The sequence below is a fragment of the Crocuta crocuta genome, unplaced genomic scaffold (genome assembly GCF_008692635.1).
Source record: "Crocuta crocuta isolate KB4526 unplaced genomic scaffold, BGI_CrCroc_1.0 scaffold290, whole genome shotgun sequence".
NCBI classification, from domain to species: Eukaryota; Metazoa; Chordata; class Mammalia; order Carnivora; family Hyaenidae; genus Crocuta; species Crocuta crocuta.
The window spans coordinates 7,256,726-7,269,891 of NW_027527429.1; the positions used below are offsets into that span (position 1 = coordinate 7,256,726).

The 13,166-nt window shown below is 60.1% G+C and overlaps 1 protein-coding gene across 1 annotated transcript in view; it reads right to left on the reverse strand.

The window, feature by feature from the left end:
- DIS3L2 (DIS3 like 3'-5' exoribonuclease 2) overlaps positions 1-13,166 on the reverse strand; it is a 373,116-nt gene that overhangs the window by 4,083 nt on the left and 355,867 nt on the right. Inside the window, exons 15-16 of the mRNA XM_077757924.1 lie at positions 2,600-2,783; positions 1,936-2,022 (exon numbers count right to left, since the gene is read on the reverse strand). Of these exons, the coding sequence (XP_077614050.1) occupies positions 1,936-2,022; positions 2,600-2,783 (271 nt within the window). The remainder of the gene's footprint in view (positions 1-1,935; positions 2,023-2,599; positions 2,784-13,166) is intronic.

Below are 13,166 nucleotides of genomic sequence, written 5' to 3' on the forward strand. Positions count from 1 at the left end.
GGCTCTGCAAGGACACACAGCCCACCTCCCCCCACCCCCCCCACCCCCCCACCTGGGTGGAACAGGAAGTAGGAGAGAAGGCCCGGGACACTACTCCCCGCGTAGAGTGAAATGGGCTGTGGGCGCCTGGCTCCTCCTCTGTGGCCCAGGCCTAGTCTTTGGCTGTGACAGACCTCAGGCCCCTTAGCCCCGATCCCTGTCCTGCTAGAAGTGATGCTTGCACCCTGGCACCTCCGTGCCCCCCATACTCAACCCTGCACCAGCCAAGGGAGGGAGAGGTTTGCCAGCTGCCAGCCTCAGCCCTTCTTGTCCCTGACAAGCTGTCCTGGTGCCAAGACTCAGAGGTCTGAGTTCAAAAGGCCCTCTTGCGGGGTGGGGGGGGGGGGATGACTGGGGTGCCTGGAGAGAGGCCGAGTTTCTTGAGGGGCCCAGCCAACAGCTCCAGGCCCATAGGGGCTCTGCCCCCTGGGAGCTCTGGCCACAGTCCCTGCAGCTGCTTGCCCGGTGGTCCCCGAGCTCCTGGGGCTGGGAATCAAGGACGCCGCTGCTGCCTGGGAGCAAGAGAACAGGCTCCGCATCCAGGGCCAAAGTCACACCCTTGTGTGTTCACTCGCTTGCTCCCTGTTCACACGCACCCGCCCGTGTGCTCGGCCAAATGGCAGCGGAACCAATTACTCTGTTGCGTTGGCTCTGGAGTTCAGGGCCCAGCTGGTGATAACCTGCTCAGCTCCCTGAGTCCTTTTCCCCTCCAGCTCCTGCTGGGGCCTGGGTTATGTTCGGGGCAAGGCCCCGGGGGAGGTGGGAGCAACCTCCACTCCGAGCCATGTCTGGGCGTTGTTCTCGGCGGCAGCCCAGATGATCTGGGGAAAGGAGGGCTCCTTTCCGTGGAGCTCCAAGGCTAGTTTGACCTTGGAGGTGGATGCCTTCCAGAGGCTGGGGGCAGGAACGGGAGCCCAATTAGCTCTCATGGCACAGTCGAGACAGGTAGATCTTGGGACCTGGGGACTACTGTATCTCAGAGTAACTGGAGGGCAGAGTGACATCGAGCCCCTCAGCCACAGGCGCACCTGCCCCTCTGTGTGGCTTTAAGGGGCTTGGTGGGGGCAGACACTTGTGACTGGGGGCAGGGGAAAGGCAGCCAGGCCCACACAGGGCCGGATGACTCCATTCCTGGCAGAAAATATGACTGTCAGAAAATAAATCGGCTGTGGCCAAGCTGAGGTGACCTGGTTCTTGCAAACAGATTGAATCTGCAGTGACTGAGCCCCTGAAAAATGGTTTGTCACTGCCCCTCGGCCAGATGGGGGCCCCGAGCTGGCACCATTTGTGTCTGTGGGTCCCACTGACCTGACAGGTTGGTGTGGTGGCTCCTTCCCAAGACGCTTGCGTCTGCCACAGGGACAGAGCAAGCTCACTATCTACCTCCCAGGCTGCCAACTGTCACACCGCCTGCAGACACAGGCCCACGGCCTCAATCCTCTTCCACTAGCTGGTGAGAGGGAGACAATTCTGCCTGGGGTCCAGAAGCCACGGTGGGCTGCTGCAGGAGCCAGTCACTCCCCTCCAGGGTGCCCGCCCAACTGAGCTGCTGATTCCCTTCCCCAAGCTGGTCTGGTCTGCGGCGACTGGGCACTGAAGGCTTAGTGTGTGCCCTGTGGTGAGTCCCTGCCTTCTGCTAGGAAACAGAGCCCCAGATACCAAATGGGGGGACCTTGCAGCTCAAGCCAGGCCTTTAACCGGCCCATGGAAGCCGTCCCTGAGCAGATGAAGCAGACAAGTCTGTGTAGGAGGCGGATCAGGCTCAGGAGCCCAGGGCTCACCTGTCCTAGGTGCTGCCTCGGGGTCCTCCCCGCTCCCACCCTTAGTCCCTCTGTGTATGGAGGTCATGGATGCTCCTAAGAGAAGAGGGAGGATGGGGACCAGGCCCCTCCTTACCTGCATAGGCCGGGAGCACATGTTGGTGAGCACCTCCTTCCGGGCCAGCGAGTACTTGTCATCTCCAAATGTTTCGGTCAGACTTTTCTAGAAGCAAATCCATGTGATACACAGTCAAGCCTGGGGAGGCTCTGGGGCCCCTGTCACCCTCTGACCATCTGAGACCTGGCTCTGGGGGGGAAGGGTATGCTGAGGGACTCAACCCTGCTCACATGGCCAGAGCCCCCAGCCCATGTGCTGCTCTGAGGTCAGTCCTTTCATGCCTTGTAGGCTGGATGGAGAGACTGGTTTCCAGTTGTCTGACCTAAGGCACCTCTCTGCCTACCCCAGGCTTAGAGCACAGATGGGAACAGCCTCCCTCCCGTGGGATCAGAGCTGAAGCCACGGGTTCCCGAGCCCCATAAGGCATAGCTCCTGGCAGAGAACACTGACACTACTTACCACAAAAAACATTCTCTGGCTTCCAATCAGCCCCTGACTGAAAGTTTCTGGGCCCAAGCCCTGCCCATCGCTGGCCACAGGATCCCTGCCCATTGGTAGGTGAGTGTTGACTCGCTTCCCTTGGCCTGCTTCTGGTGGGGAGCATGGCCCATGGCCTGGGCCTCTGTGACCTGGAGGCCTTCCCCCCTCGAGTCCCCCCTTCCCCTGCACTCCTGGCACTCACATTGAGGGCCCCGGCAGAGCTGAAGTCCATGGGCAGCCCCATCTGGTCACAGAATTCCATGAGGTCATTGAGCATCTTGGTCTGGGGCGGGGGGTGCCGGCGCAGCAGGGCCCGCTCAGGGAAGGCGCGGTGGGTCCTGTGGGCCACTGCCATGTTGGCCAGGAGCATGAACTCCTCCACGAGCCTGCAGTGGGGGGAACCGGCAGGGGTCAGGGGTTGTGGCTCCTCTCCTTTCCCAGGCTCTCTGTGGGCGGGCTCTCACGTACCCTTCAGTCTCAGCCTAGACACACCGACCCGCCTCCCGGTCTCGGTCCCCTGCTCAGGCCCCCCTCTGCGCGAGCCAGTCTGTACCAGTCTTCTCTACTTGTGTGTGAGGCTGTGCACCACCTCACCTATTAGACGGGGGATGGCGCTGTCTTATTCTCTGCTGTGACCCCAGTGTCTGGGACCCCAGCGCCCCACGTGACCGGAAGAAGCTCTGCTGAACAACTAGCCTTCTAGAACACTCAGGGGCGTCACCAGCTGGAAGAAACAAGGAGCCCAGGTGTGCCGTGAGAACACAGAGGGCTTCCTGGGGGTGCGTGGAAGGCGGCAGCAGACTCAGGGCTCCCTTCTCCCCCTGGGGAGATGGGGGTTTCTGAGGATGAACAGGAGAGTCACAGACAGCAAGAGGGATTACCCATCCTGGGGCGAGGCGAACGTGCTGTCGAGGTGTTCAAATCCCAGAGTTAAAGTGTAATTAGAATGAACAAGTATTGACAGATATGGCTTCAAGAGACAAAGGCACACCAAGGAGCCAGGGAGGGGAGCGGGGGCTGACGGGGGCTGAAAGAGTCAGGCAACGTGGGAAGCTGGATCACACAGCCCTGAGGTCAGCACCCCCAGCACCCCCAGCTGGGGCAGGAGGCCCTATGCTGCTCCTGCACTAGGGCTCCTGTGGCATAAGATCTCTCTCTCTCTCTCTCTCTCACACACACACACACACACACACACACACACACGTACAAGAGCTGAAACCTCGAAACCTCTGTAAAGGGGGCTCGGGCAAGCTGCGGCCATTGCGGCCAGGGTGTGCTGTATGGGGAAAGCCTCGCTCAGTTTAGGGAGCTCTCTCCCCGCCTTTAATCTGGGCCTCCAAGTGGCATGTCAAGCCTGTGCTCCTCCTGCGGAGGCAGAAGAGGTCAGGGAGTAAGCGAGTGCCGGTAGCCCTGGCAGCGAGCAGCCAGAGCCGGAGATGAACTTCCTCTTCCTGGAGGTGTGGGTAGTGCTTCAGGGTTAGCCTCGTCGCCTCGCCAAGCTCTTGGAAAGAGAAGCAGCCAGTGATGGGGGCCGGGGGTGGAGAATGAGCATGAGCTGACAGAGCCCCTCCTCCCAGACTGGGCCTGCCGGGGCCAAAGTGTAGCTCTGGTGTGCCAGGCTGTCCCTATCTCTCCCAGAGGCCCTCTCTACAAGGAAGAGGGGCTGTGGAAATGGCCCTCTGGCGGCGGCACCACCAGAGGGAACTGGGTCAGATCTGGGCCTTGGGAGGAGGCCCACCCAAGCCTGCAGTCCTAGCCCCTCCTCTGTGGGGAGGACTCCGGACTGGCCTGCCAGGGGGTAGGGACCCAGCTCAGGCATAGGACTGAAGAATCAGGCCTCAGCTGGCCCTTGTACATGAAGGAAACCCTACATGTGGAATGAGGAGTTTCTACCCTACTGTGCAGTAACAGCCATTCAAGTGACCATTCTTCACCGCNTTGTCCTTGTGCACGTCACTTCCTGCTGAAACACCTTTGAGGTCAGGCACCTGAACCCAACCACCATCTCCCGAGTGGAGGGATGTCTGAATCCCGGATCGATGTTCTTGTTGCAGGGAGGGCCCTGCACAACTCACAGACCTTTCCTGAGCCTCCTTTTTCTCAACTGCAGAACAGGGGTAGAAGCACCTGCTTCACACAGCGGTTGTGCCAATCAGAGGAAGTAACATGTGTCCTAAGGGCAGACACTGGGCCTGGCACATCATCGGCCTTGAGCCACAGGGAGTGCTTTCCTCCCTCCCCACCTTCCACACCAAACGGCCTGTCTGCGGTCTGCCCTGTGAGTTTCACCCCTGCCATCTGTCCCCCCTTATTTGCCTTTTCCTCACCTTCCCTGAAGGCCCAGGCTGAAGGCCCTCTCCATCATCCCCCTGGGTACCTACTGCCCACTAGCCACCTGGCAACAAGAGCCAGGCTGTTCTACGGTCCCCTGTGTCATAGTCTAGTGCTCTTTCACTCTTCGTACTTGATTTTCCTATTTGGATCTTGACAACCCAAGAGAAGTCTCAGTTCCTGCTCAATAAATTTCTGATTTGATTTATTGTCTGTTCTTGGTCTGATACTAGGGACCATCAGCACCTAAATGCTTCAGATGCATACCTTCATTCATTCATCTGTTCACTCAGCAAACACTACCGTGTGCCAGGCGGTTCTAGACCTGCCTCCCCATGTAGACTGAGAATCCTTGTGGGCGGGAGCACATGGCCTGTTCCCTGGAGCCCCACAGTCTCCAGCCCAGCTGCAAGTTTGGGTGAAGAGGGAACACCTCTATAACCTTGGGGCTGACCCTGGGCTGTGTTTTGCCTGTGTGGCCAGCAGGGGGCAGCATGGCCCCATAGCAGGGTTGTGGTCAGGCTGCAGGCTAGGAGTGCTGAGTCCCGCAGGCAGTGGCGCTCCAGCCTGTCCCCTCCACCTGACTCCCACCTCTCGGGAACTGAATGCGTGGGGTGCCTCCACCTTGCTCCTGCTCCCACTTTCTGCAGGGGCTCTCCTGCCTCATCTGTCATGGTCTCAAGTAAGGACGAGAATACGAAGGAAGGGATAGGGAGGGTGGAGCCGATTGCCCAGAGCCCCAGGCAGTGACAAAAGAGCCGAGTCAAGCTGCTTCTCCAGCGACCCCACTGCTTGTCCTCCCTGGACACCCCCAGCACAGTCCCACGGGTCGCCTGAAGCTGGTGGGAGAAACACAAGTGTGCTCTTGTTAACCTTGAGAGAAGACGGTCTGGCAAAGCTTGAGATGCAGAGGCTGACCTTGGACAGGTCCTGTGGTCCCTCCCAGGGGCTCATTTCTCCCTGAGTGTCTCTGTCCGTCCCTCACGGCAGGGAGGCAGGAGTTAAGAGGGCAGCCCGTGGAACTCTCTCCATGACCGTTTGCTGATATCAAGCATTCATCCCAGAAACACGTCAATGTCACCAAACTGGGAGGTGGTGTAGCAGCAATAAGCCCAGACTCCCCGGGTGATGCCACGGCTCATTAGTGTTCTAGGATAGCGGCAGGGACCATTTCCTCACACCCTGTCCTCAACATCCTTCTTATACCAGCAGGTGGGGGACGGAGGGGTAGAGAGAAGATGCAAATTGTGAGGACGAGGCGGCAGAAGCGGGGCCTGGGGCACCGTGGCAGTCAAGTCCCGGGGTGGTTGGGAGGGGCACGGTGCTGCGCAAGGACGCTCCCCAGGGGAGTGTGGGAACAGGAAGGCCAAGGAAATGCCAAGTGGCCGGCAGCCGGATTCCACTGAGTTCAGAGTTTACTGTCAAAAGACGGGCCAGGGAGCAAGGAGGGAGAACTGGGCTGGCAGGTACTGGGGGTGGGCCAGGGGGCTGTCTCCGCTCTCATCTGAGGCCTGCAAAGGGTCCCCTCACTGGGCTCAACAGGTTGCCCCCTACCCCACCATGGGTCAGTTCCACGTATCGGCCAGCAGGGGGCCCCCTAGCATCTTCCTTCCACAGGACCTGGGACGTGGCAGGAGCGGCTTAGAACCCAGGAACTTTTGGGCAGCAAAGAGCCTTAGTTTATAAACTGCAGTCCTGTGGCCCACGGTCCAGGGGTCTTTGGGCTCCCACTCCTCAGCCAAGGGGGCTGAAGGCTTGTGCTCTGAGGGAAGGCAGGGAGATCAGAAGAGGAGCGTGGACAGCTGGCCCGTCAGCAAGCATCCCTTCCCCGTGATCTCCTTCCCCCGTCGGGGGCCAGTGCTGCATGTCCATGCCCAGCAGGCAGAGCTGTTCCGGGTGGTCAAGATGTGCCCCTGCGAGCAAACGCCACACTCCGCTGGAGTCTGGGAGGTGGGGAGGGAGGCCTGCATGCTGCCACGGCCTCAGGCTCTGCTTCCGGACCTGGGTACCTGCCCTGGTCAGAGCCCATCCCCCCTCCTGCTCCAGTTCGGCACAGGCATGAGAGCTGGGCGGGGGGCAGGGGAGGGGGCTGGAAGTCAGCAACTTCCTGGCAGCTGCTCTAAATGGGGCTCAGGAATGGCCACCAGCCAGGATCGCCTTCCAGAACAGCAAGCCAAGCCCTTGGAGATGGGGCCTCGGTTCCAGTCCTGGCATCTGCTGAGCACGTGGAGCCCAGGACCACCGGGGGCCCGCAGCTCTGGAGGGCTCGAGGGGGGTCTGTGACGGCCAGCTGGGGGCCGCGCCAGGATGCAGCTCATCGGCACTCATGCTCAGGACCCCACCTGCCTGTGCTCTGGGCTTCCAGGTGCTGGGCGTGGGGCAGGGGGCAGGGGGTGGGGTGGGGGCAGAAGGGCAGGTGAGAGGCTTCTCATCCCCATGATGATGAGCTGCTATGGTGGAGGGCAGGAAAAGGCCATCAGCAATCTACTCACAAGTCTACACACTCCTCACACAGTGGACACCAGTGTTTCCCAAAGTGTGTTACTGTTACTTAGAGAAAGAAGTACTAATATGTAGGAAATGTGGGGGGGGGGATTGCATTTGATGTTTTTACTATGGGACGTACCTCCCTTTGCCTTTATGATGCTAATGTGCATCAGGACAACAAGGAGCTATTAGATGTAGCATTTACTGCTTACTGATGATTGAACTTGGGTCACAGCTGGAGGGATATGTCTGGGAAAGGACACTCTACCCGGCAGCGGTCACGCAGGGGCTAGGTAAGAGACGGGCTAAACCACCTGCCCTCCCAGAGGAAGGCTGCCCATTCCTGACCAACCAGGGACTGGACTGAACGCTCCTCTGCTCGTCTGGCTTGGCTTTGTTGCTTAGGGGGCTGGATGTGTCTGTGGCTGAGAAGCCCTGCAGGGGGACGGGGAGGGTGGCGGTGTGTGTGAGGCTCCCGCTCTTCACCCCTCCGCTGCTCACCCCGCTTCCTTCCCTGCTCCATGTGCAGAGGCCAGGCCACATGGAGAGGAGGCGACAGTCACCGGCAGTTTGCCTTGGCTTCCAGCTTTGCCCCTCACGAGCTGTGGGACTTCAGATACATTTTTAAACCTCTCTGAATCTCAATTTATTTACCTGACAAATGGAGATGCCATATATAAGCGCTTGGCCTTAATGAGATACGACATGAGACAGGACACTGTTCTTGTGCACGCTGCACGTGTGACTGGCTGCGTGCACCCAGACCAGGGTTTGGGCTGAACATACAGCAGGATTCCGGAGGCCCCCGCTGCCCTTCTGCCCCAAAGCTACCCCCTCGGCCAGGCCTCCAGCGGTGACCAACCGGCCTCCCTCCTTCCAGTCATACCCTGCTGTTTCCTTTTTTTTCTTTTTTAAATTTTTAATGTTTTTTTAATTTTTAATTTTTGAGAGAGAGACAGAGCANAGCTCTGAGCTGTCAGCATAGAACTGCAGGTGGGGCTTGAACTTGTGAGCTGTGAGATCATGACCTGAGCCAAAGTTGGATACTTAACCGACTGAGCCATCCAGGCACCCCATACTTCTTTATGCCCCAAGTGGGGCATTTTTTCTGGAAGGCACAGCTGATCACACCCCACTGCTGCCTGCAGCCCTTCAGCGGCTACCATGGGACAGTCCACCTCCTGGTAAAGGAGGTTTACCAGGCTTTCTATCGTGAGCCCGGAATCGCCTCTTTCTTCTCCTACCTTCTGCCCCCCAAATGTAGCTGTGCTGAGTTCTGTGGCTCTTCCCTCTTCTGTCTCACTGCACTGTTGTGCTCTTGGCTGATATGCTGACCTCCTCTCCTCTCTTCTTCCTGGGGGGCAGCATGGGGCGCGAGCCCTATGTGCTTCCTGGGGGTCCCATCCCAGCATTTTGCTCACATTGCTGTGACTGCCTCTGATCAACACCGTATTTCCCCTCCTCGGCCCAACACTGTCTACACTGGCCCCGGCATGGGGCCTGGCTCAGTGCAGGCACTCCACAAATCTGTGCAGGTTCCCAGGACGGACCCATTTGGGAGTTGGGACGGCTGGGTCCCTGCCACCATGCCCTGTTCTGCTTGGGCACACAGCCCTCACGCATGACCCCTGACACTTTGCTGCCGAGAGTCGTCCACAAGTCACAGCTCTCAGAAAAGGGCTGGACAGAGTCCCTTCCCCCGAACAAGGCGGCGCAAGCAGCAACAGCCTCCTGGCTTCCCCACCCCCTCTGTGGAGCGGCGCCCTGCACTTTGAGGCCGCGGCGTGGTCATCTACCGACAACCTGAGCGGGAAGCCTCCCGGTAAGCCTCCCCAGCTAGAGCCGGCCATTTGTTTGTTTGCTCTCTTACTCGCCCTCACCTCTTTCCCGAGCTGCTGCTGCGGCCTGGTTGCGCCCTGCGTGTGGCCGGAGAAGGAGAGACACTCCTGAAGTGCCTGTGAGGGGCCTCATCTAGCCCAGGTGTGGACGTGCCGGCCCTTCGAGTCCCCTGCAGCCCCGGGAGGGGTTTCTATCCCTTTCTGTGCGAGGGGCGCTTACAGAGCAAAAACGAAAGGTGACTGGCTCCATGTCCCACAGCTGATTCGCAAACGGGCCTGTGTGACCTCGACGCCCTGCTGCCACCAGAGAGCCTTGTGGGCAGATCAACTCCTAGAGATGGCAGGGAGGGAACTACTTTATGTGAAAGGGATGAAAGAGTAAAGGTGTGGAGGCAAAACACATCTAGAAAAGCATCAGCCGTGCTTGGAGAGCAAAGAACCGAGGGGAGGGGGAGGAGGGCTGTGCTGCAGGGGGAGGCCGGCAGGGGCCTGGGGTGCCAGGCTCCAGCACTGGCGCTTCTCTGGGGGGCTGCGGAGGCTGCGAGACGAAGGACAGGCGTGAAGATCGTGGTGAAGGGGAGCACAGGGACCAGAGGCAGCGAGAAAGGGCAGGTCGTGCTGGAGTCTGAGATGCACACAAGGCGAGGCTCTGGGAGTGGGCGAGGCTGTCCCGGGGCACAGAGGGCAAGAGGGAAGGAGCTGGCGGGGTGGCCTGGGAGGGGGAATGAGGTCCTGTGTGCAGTGGTCTGCGGGGCAAACGCTGTGAAGACGGCGGGGCTGGGGGAACGGGGGAAACAGATTCAGAAAACCAAAGCTTAAAGAGTGAGGGAGGCTGTCAAACGTAGACGACACTCAGTATGTTTATTAGTGAAGGAGGCAAGGGCTAGCGTGAAGGGAGGGTGAGGGCCTCTGTGACGCTTTCTGATGGCTGCTTGAAGTATCCAAGAGATTGCTCTGCCTGTGTTTTCAGAGGCAAAGGAGCTAATAGCGAGGGAGCACCTGAGGGTGAGTACGTGAGCAGCCTGCATTTGGGGAGGAGGAAGGGCTGTCCAGGGAAGAAGTCTGATGTCCCCTGGGTGCTGTGAGCTCCCAGGAGGGGACGCCGGGCCACTTGGTTTGGGTGGAGAGGAGGAGGCTCGTCCTAGCCGCCCTCTACTTATGGAGGGCCCTGGGGAGGGCCCCTGCACAGCGTCGGTCCCTGCAGGAAGGGACGAGCTGCTTCCTTACAGCAGCCTGGAGCTCCAGCGGCCTGGAGAGGAAGGGTCTTGCCCAGGGCCACAGCCGGGCAGGGGAGGAGCGGAGAGGGACCCCACACTGCCCGGCTCTTGTCCTGAGCGCTCCGGGAGGGCATGTGGTAACCGGCAGCCCCAGAACACAAGAGGCCCCTGTGTGAAGAGCAGCTGGGTAACCTCGGAGCGCTGGCACGGGGACACCGTCCCTGAAACCGTCTTTGTAAGTCCACTGGGCAAAGGAGAGAAGGGAAAGGCCCGTATCCATCAGGTCAACAAAGAGTGGGCACCTTGACAAGGCCCAGGGGCAGGGGCAGCCTCGAGGGGCGGTGGGGGAGGCGGGTCTCTGCCCTGCAGCAGAGGCAGGCACAGTCCAGACCCGAGGTCAGCTGCCTGCTTTCCCTCCCTTAGAGCTTGGCCCATTGAGACGAGCAGAGGGAGCTTGGTCCAGGTGGCAGGGTCTCTCCCGAGCTCAGGCTTGGTGCTGACAGGCAGGCCGGACTCCCGGCCCTTGCCCTTGGGCCCCCAGCTCCTCTGCCCTCACCCTCTCAACCCTGCCTTGGCAAAAGGTTCCGTTTCCAGATGCATTTTACCAGCTAAACCAGATGAGCAGCTCACCCCACCCCTTCCATACCCAGAACACTCAGAAAGTGGCTTTGGGAACGCCCGGGGAGCCGGGCTGCCAGGGCAGAGTGGCATGGCTGTTACCCAAACCTGAAAATGCATCAGCTTTCAAAGACCAAAAGCGAGTGAGAGACTAGAACAGCCTCTTCTGCCCTCGGCCACCAGGGTCCTTGTCACGACTCTGTGGGAACCTCCTGCAGATGGAATCAGGCCACTCACAGAGACGGTTCCATTAGTGCCTGGTGAAAACCGCTAACTTGGAAATTTGATAAGGATTGCTCCCAGCCAGTTTCACATCATTTCTCCCGAAGACCAGATTTTCCCCAGTTGGGCGCAAGCTCACTGCAGGCCTGGGAGCCCTCGGGCCCTGCTGTGGCCGTGAAGGTGCTGCCGGCCTCTCACAAGAGCTGCGGCCTGAGCGTGGCCCCTTCTCCCCTGCTCTGCGGGCGGGGGGAGGCAGCCACCCTGGCGGGGACCTGCTGCTGTCCCAGCGGCCTCAAATCAGGTGTAGGGTGGTGGGAAACAGCGAGGGCCCCGGGAGCCGGGGCGGGATGGGCCGGCGTTGGATGGGCGCTGAGGCGAAGCTGCCGGGGAAGGGAAGCTCAAATAGAACTCTGCTGTGGCTCTCTCCTCGGCCAGGCTGTGAGCTGGAAGGTGGAGGCCCAGAGAGACAGCTACAGGCAGAGCTGTCGGGGGGTGNGGGCAGCAGGCTGAGTGATGGGCGCCCACCCACAGCCGGCCGGGCACCCTGCGGCGAGCAGCGGAGTGGATGGTGCTGCGGCCATGGGGCCAACCACGCGTCACTGCTGGGGCCTCTCGCTGACCCCTCTCCTCCTGGGCTTGCTGCGACCTGCTGAGTGTCTTGGACATTCCCATGAAACCACAGGGAAATGAATGGGGCCTAGTTCACAGGCATGGAAAACCCCAGAGGAGAAGGCCTCTGGAGCCAGACATAACAGGCCCTGCGGGTGAGGCCGGAGCCAGGTTTCCTCCTCTGTGCGGCTGAATCCACTCCAGGGCCTTCCTATAGGTTCAGCGGGTGGGGCCCAGCTGCGGCGAGGCACGGTTCAGCCGCGTGTTTTTCTAGCTCAGGAGGAAGTCTCCAGGGGCCAGGCGTCCAGATCATGGGCCCTCGGGTCCTGCCAAAGGGAGGCCCAGTGGCTGTGGCAGGGAGGGGATGGGGGTTTGCTGGGGCGCTGGGGTGACAGGCAGAAAGCCCTCGGCCAGTGTAAAGCTAGCCGAGAAGCCTTGCTCCCTTCCCAACAGGACTCTGCTCACAGAGGTGCAGGGCCGGTGCTCAGGGCAGGACACTTCCCCTGAGTGGGGCCAGGTGGCGGAGTGTGCCCGCGGCCCACACGGCCGGGGACTTAGGGCCTGCCGGCCACGCAGTGGTGCTGACACACATGCCTCTCTCCACTGCTGGCTGCTGCCCAACTGGAGTTAGAACCACTGACCAGGGGAGGTGTGGCCAAGATGCACAGGGGCCTGGCCACCTTCAGGAGCCACCGTGGGGCCCCCAGCAGCTTTGCTGTCCTGTCCCCTTCATGCCCCCGCCCAGCTATGGGGCCCGGCTCTGCAGCTTTGGACAAGGGATTAAGTGGGGGCCAGCTTGCTCATCACTGACATTGGCAGGGATCGGCTTTATTTCACAGTTAGGCTTTGGGCACAAAGGTATTTGGGAAAGAAGGGTATTCCAGAATGCACAGGTGCTCCCCACCCCCCTCCAAGCACATAGCAAAAGACAACTCGATAAGGAAGGATGAGACACCTGTTCCTGCGAACTCAGCCCACTTTGCTTCCGCAAGTTACAGCATGCTCCCCTCCCCTCCTCACAGAGCCTGTTGGCCTCACCGCTGCTGGGGGCAGCTTCCCTGGAGCAGGGCCACCGCCTGAGCCACGCACCGCTAAAGGCTGTGAGGAAATCAGAACCACTGCTGTTCTCAGGCGGGGCTTTCTATGCACAGGACCAGAGTGTGGCAGGGCTGTGGCCTGGAGACTGGCCTTTTTGACTCCAAAGTCTGTCCTCTGGCCCCAGCGTGCAGGTGCAAAGAACTGCTGGGGTAGCTGAGGCCCAGGCCTGCCTGGTGCAAGTGGAGGAAAGGGTAATGTGTCCAGGAGAAGGGGGTTTTCTAGAATGAGCAAATCGGGAATCTGGGTCTTTAGGTAAGCTAAAGGCTCCTCAGCCTTGAAGAGAGAATCTGTTTCAATGTCCCCATGCACCCTGGCCATCAAGGCCCACAGAAGCTGGGGGGGGGGGGGG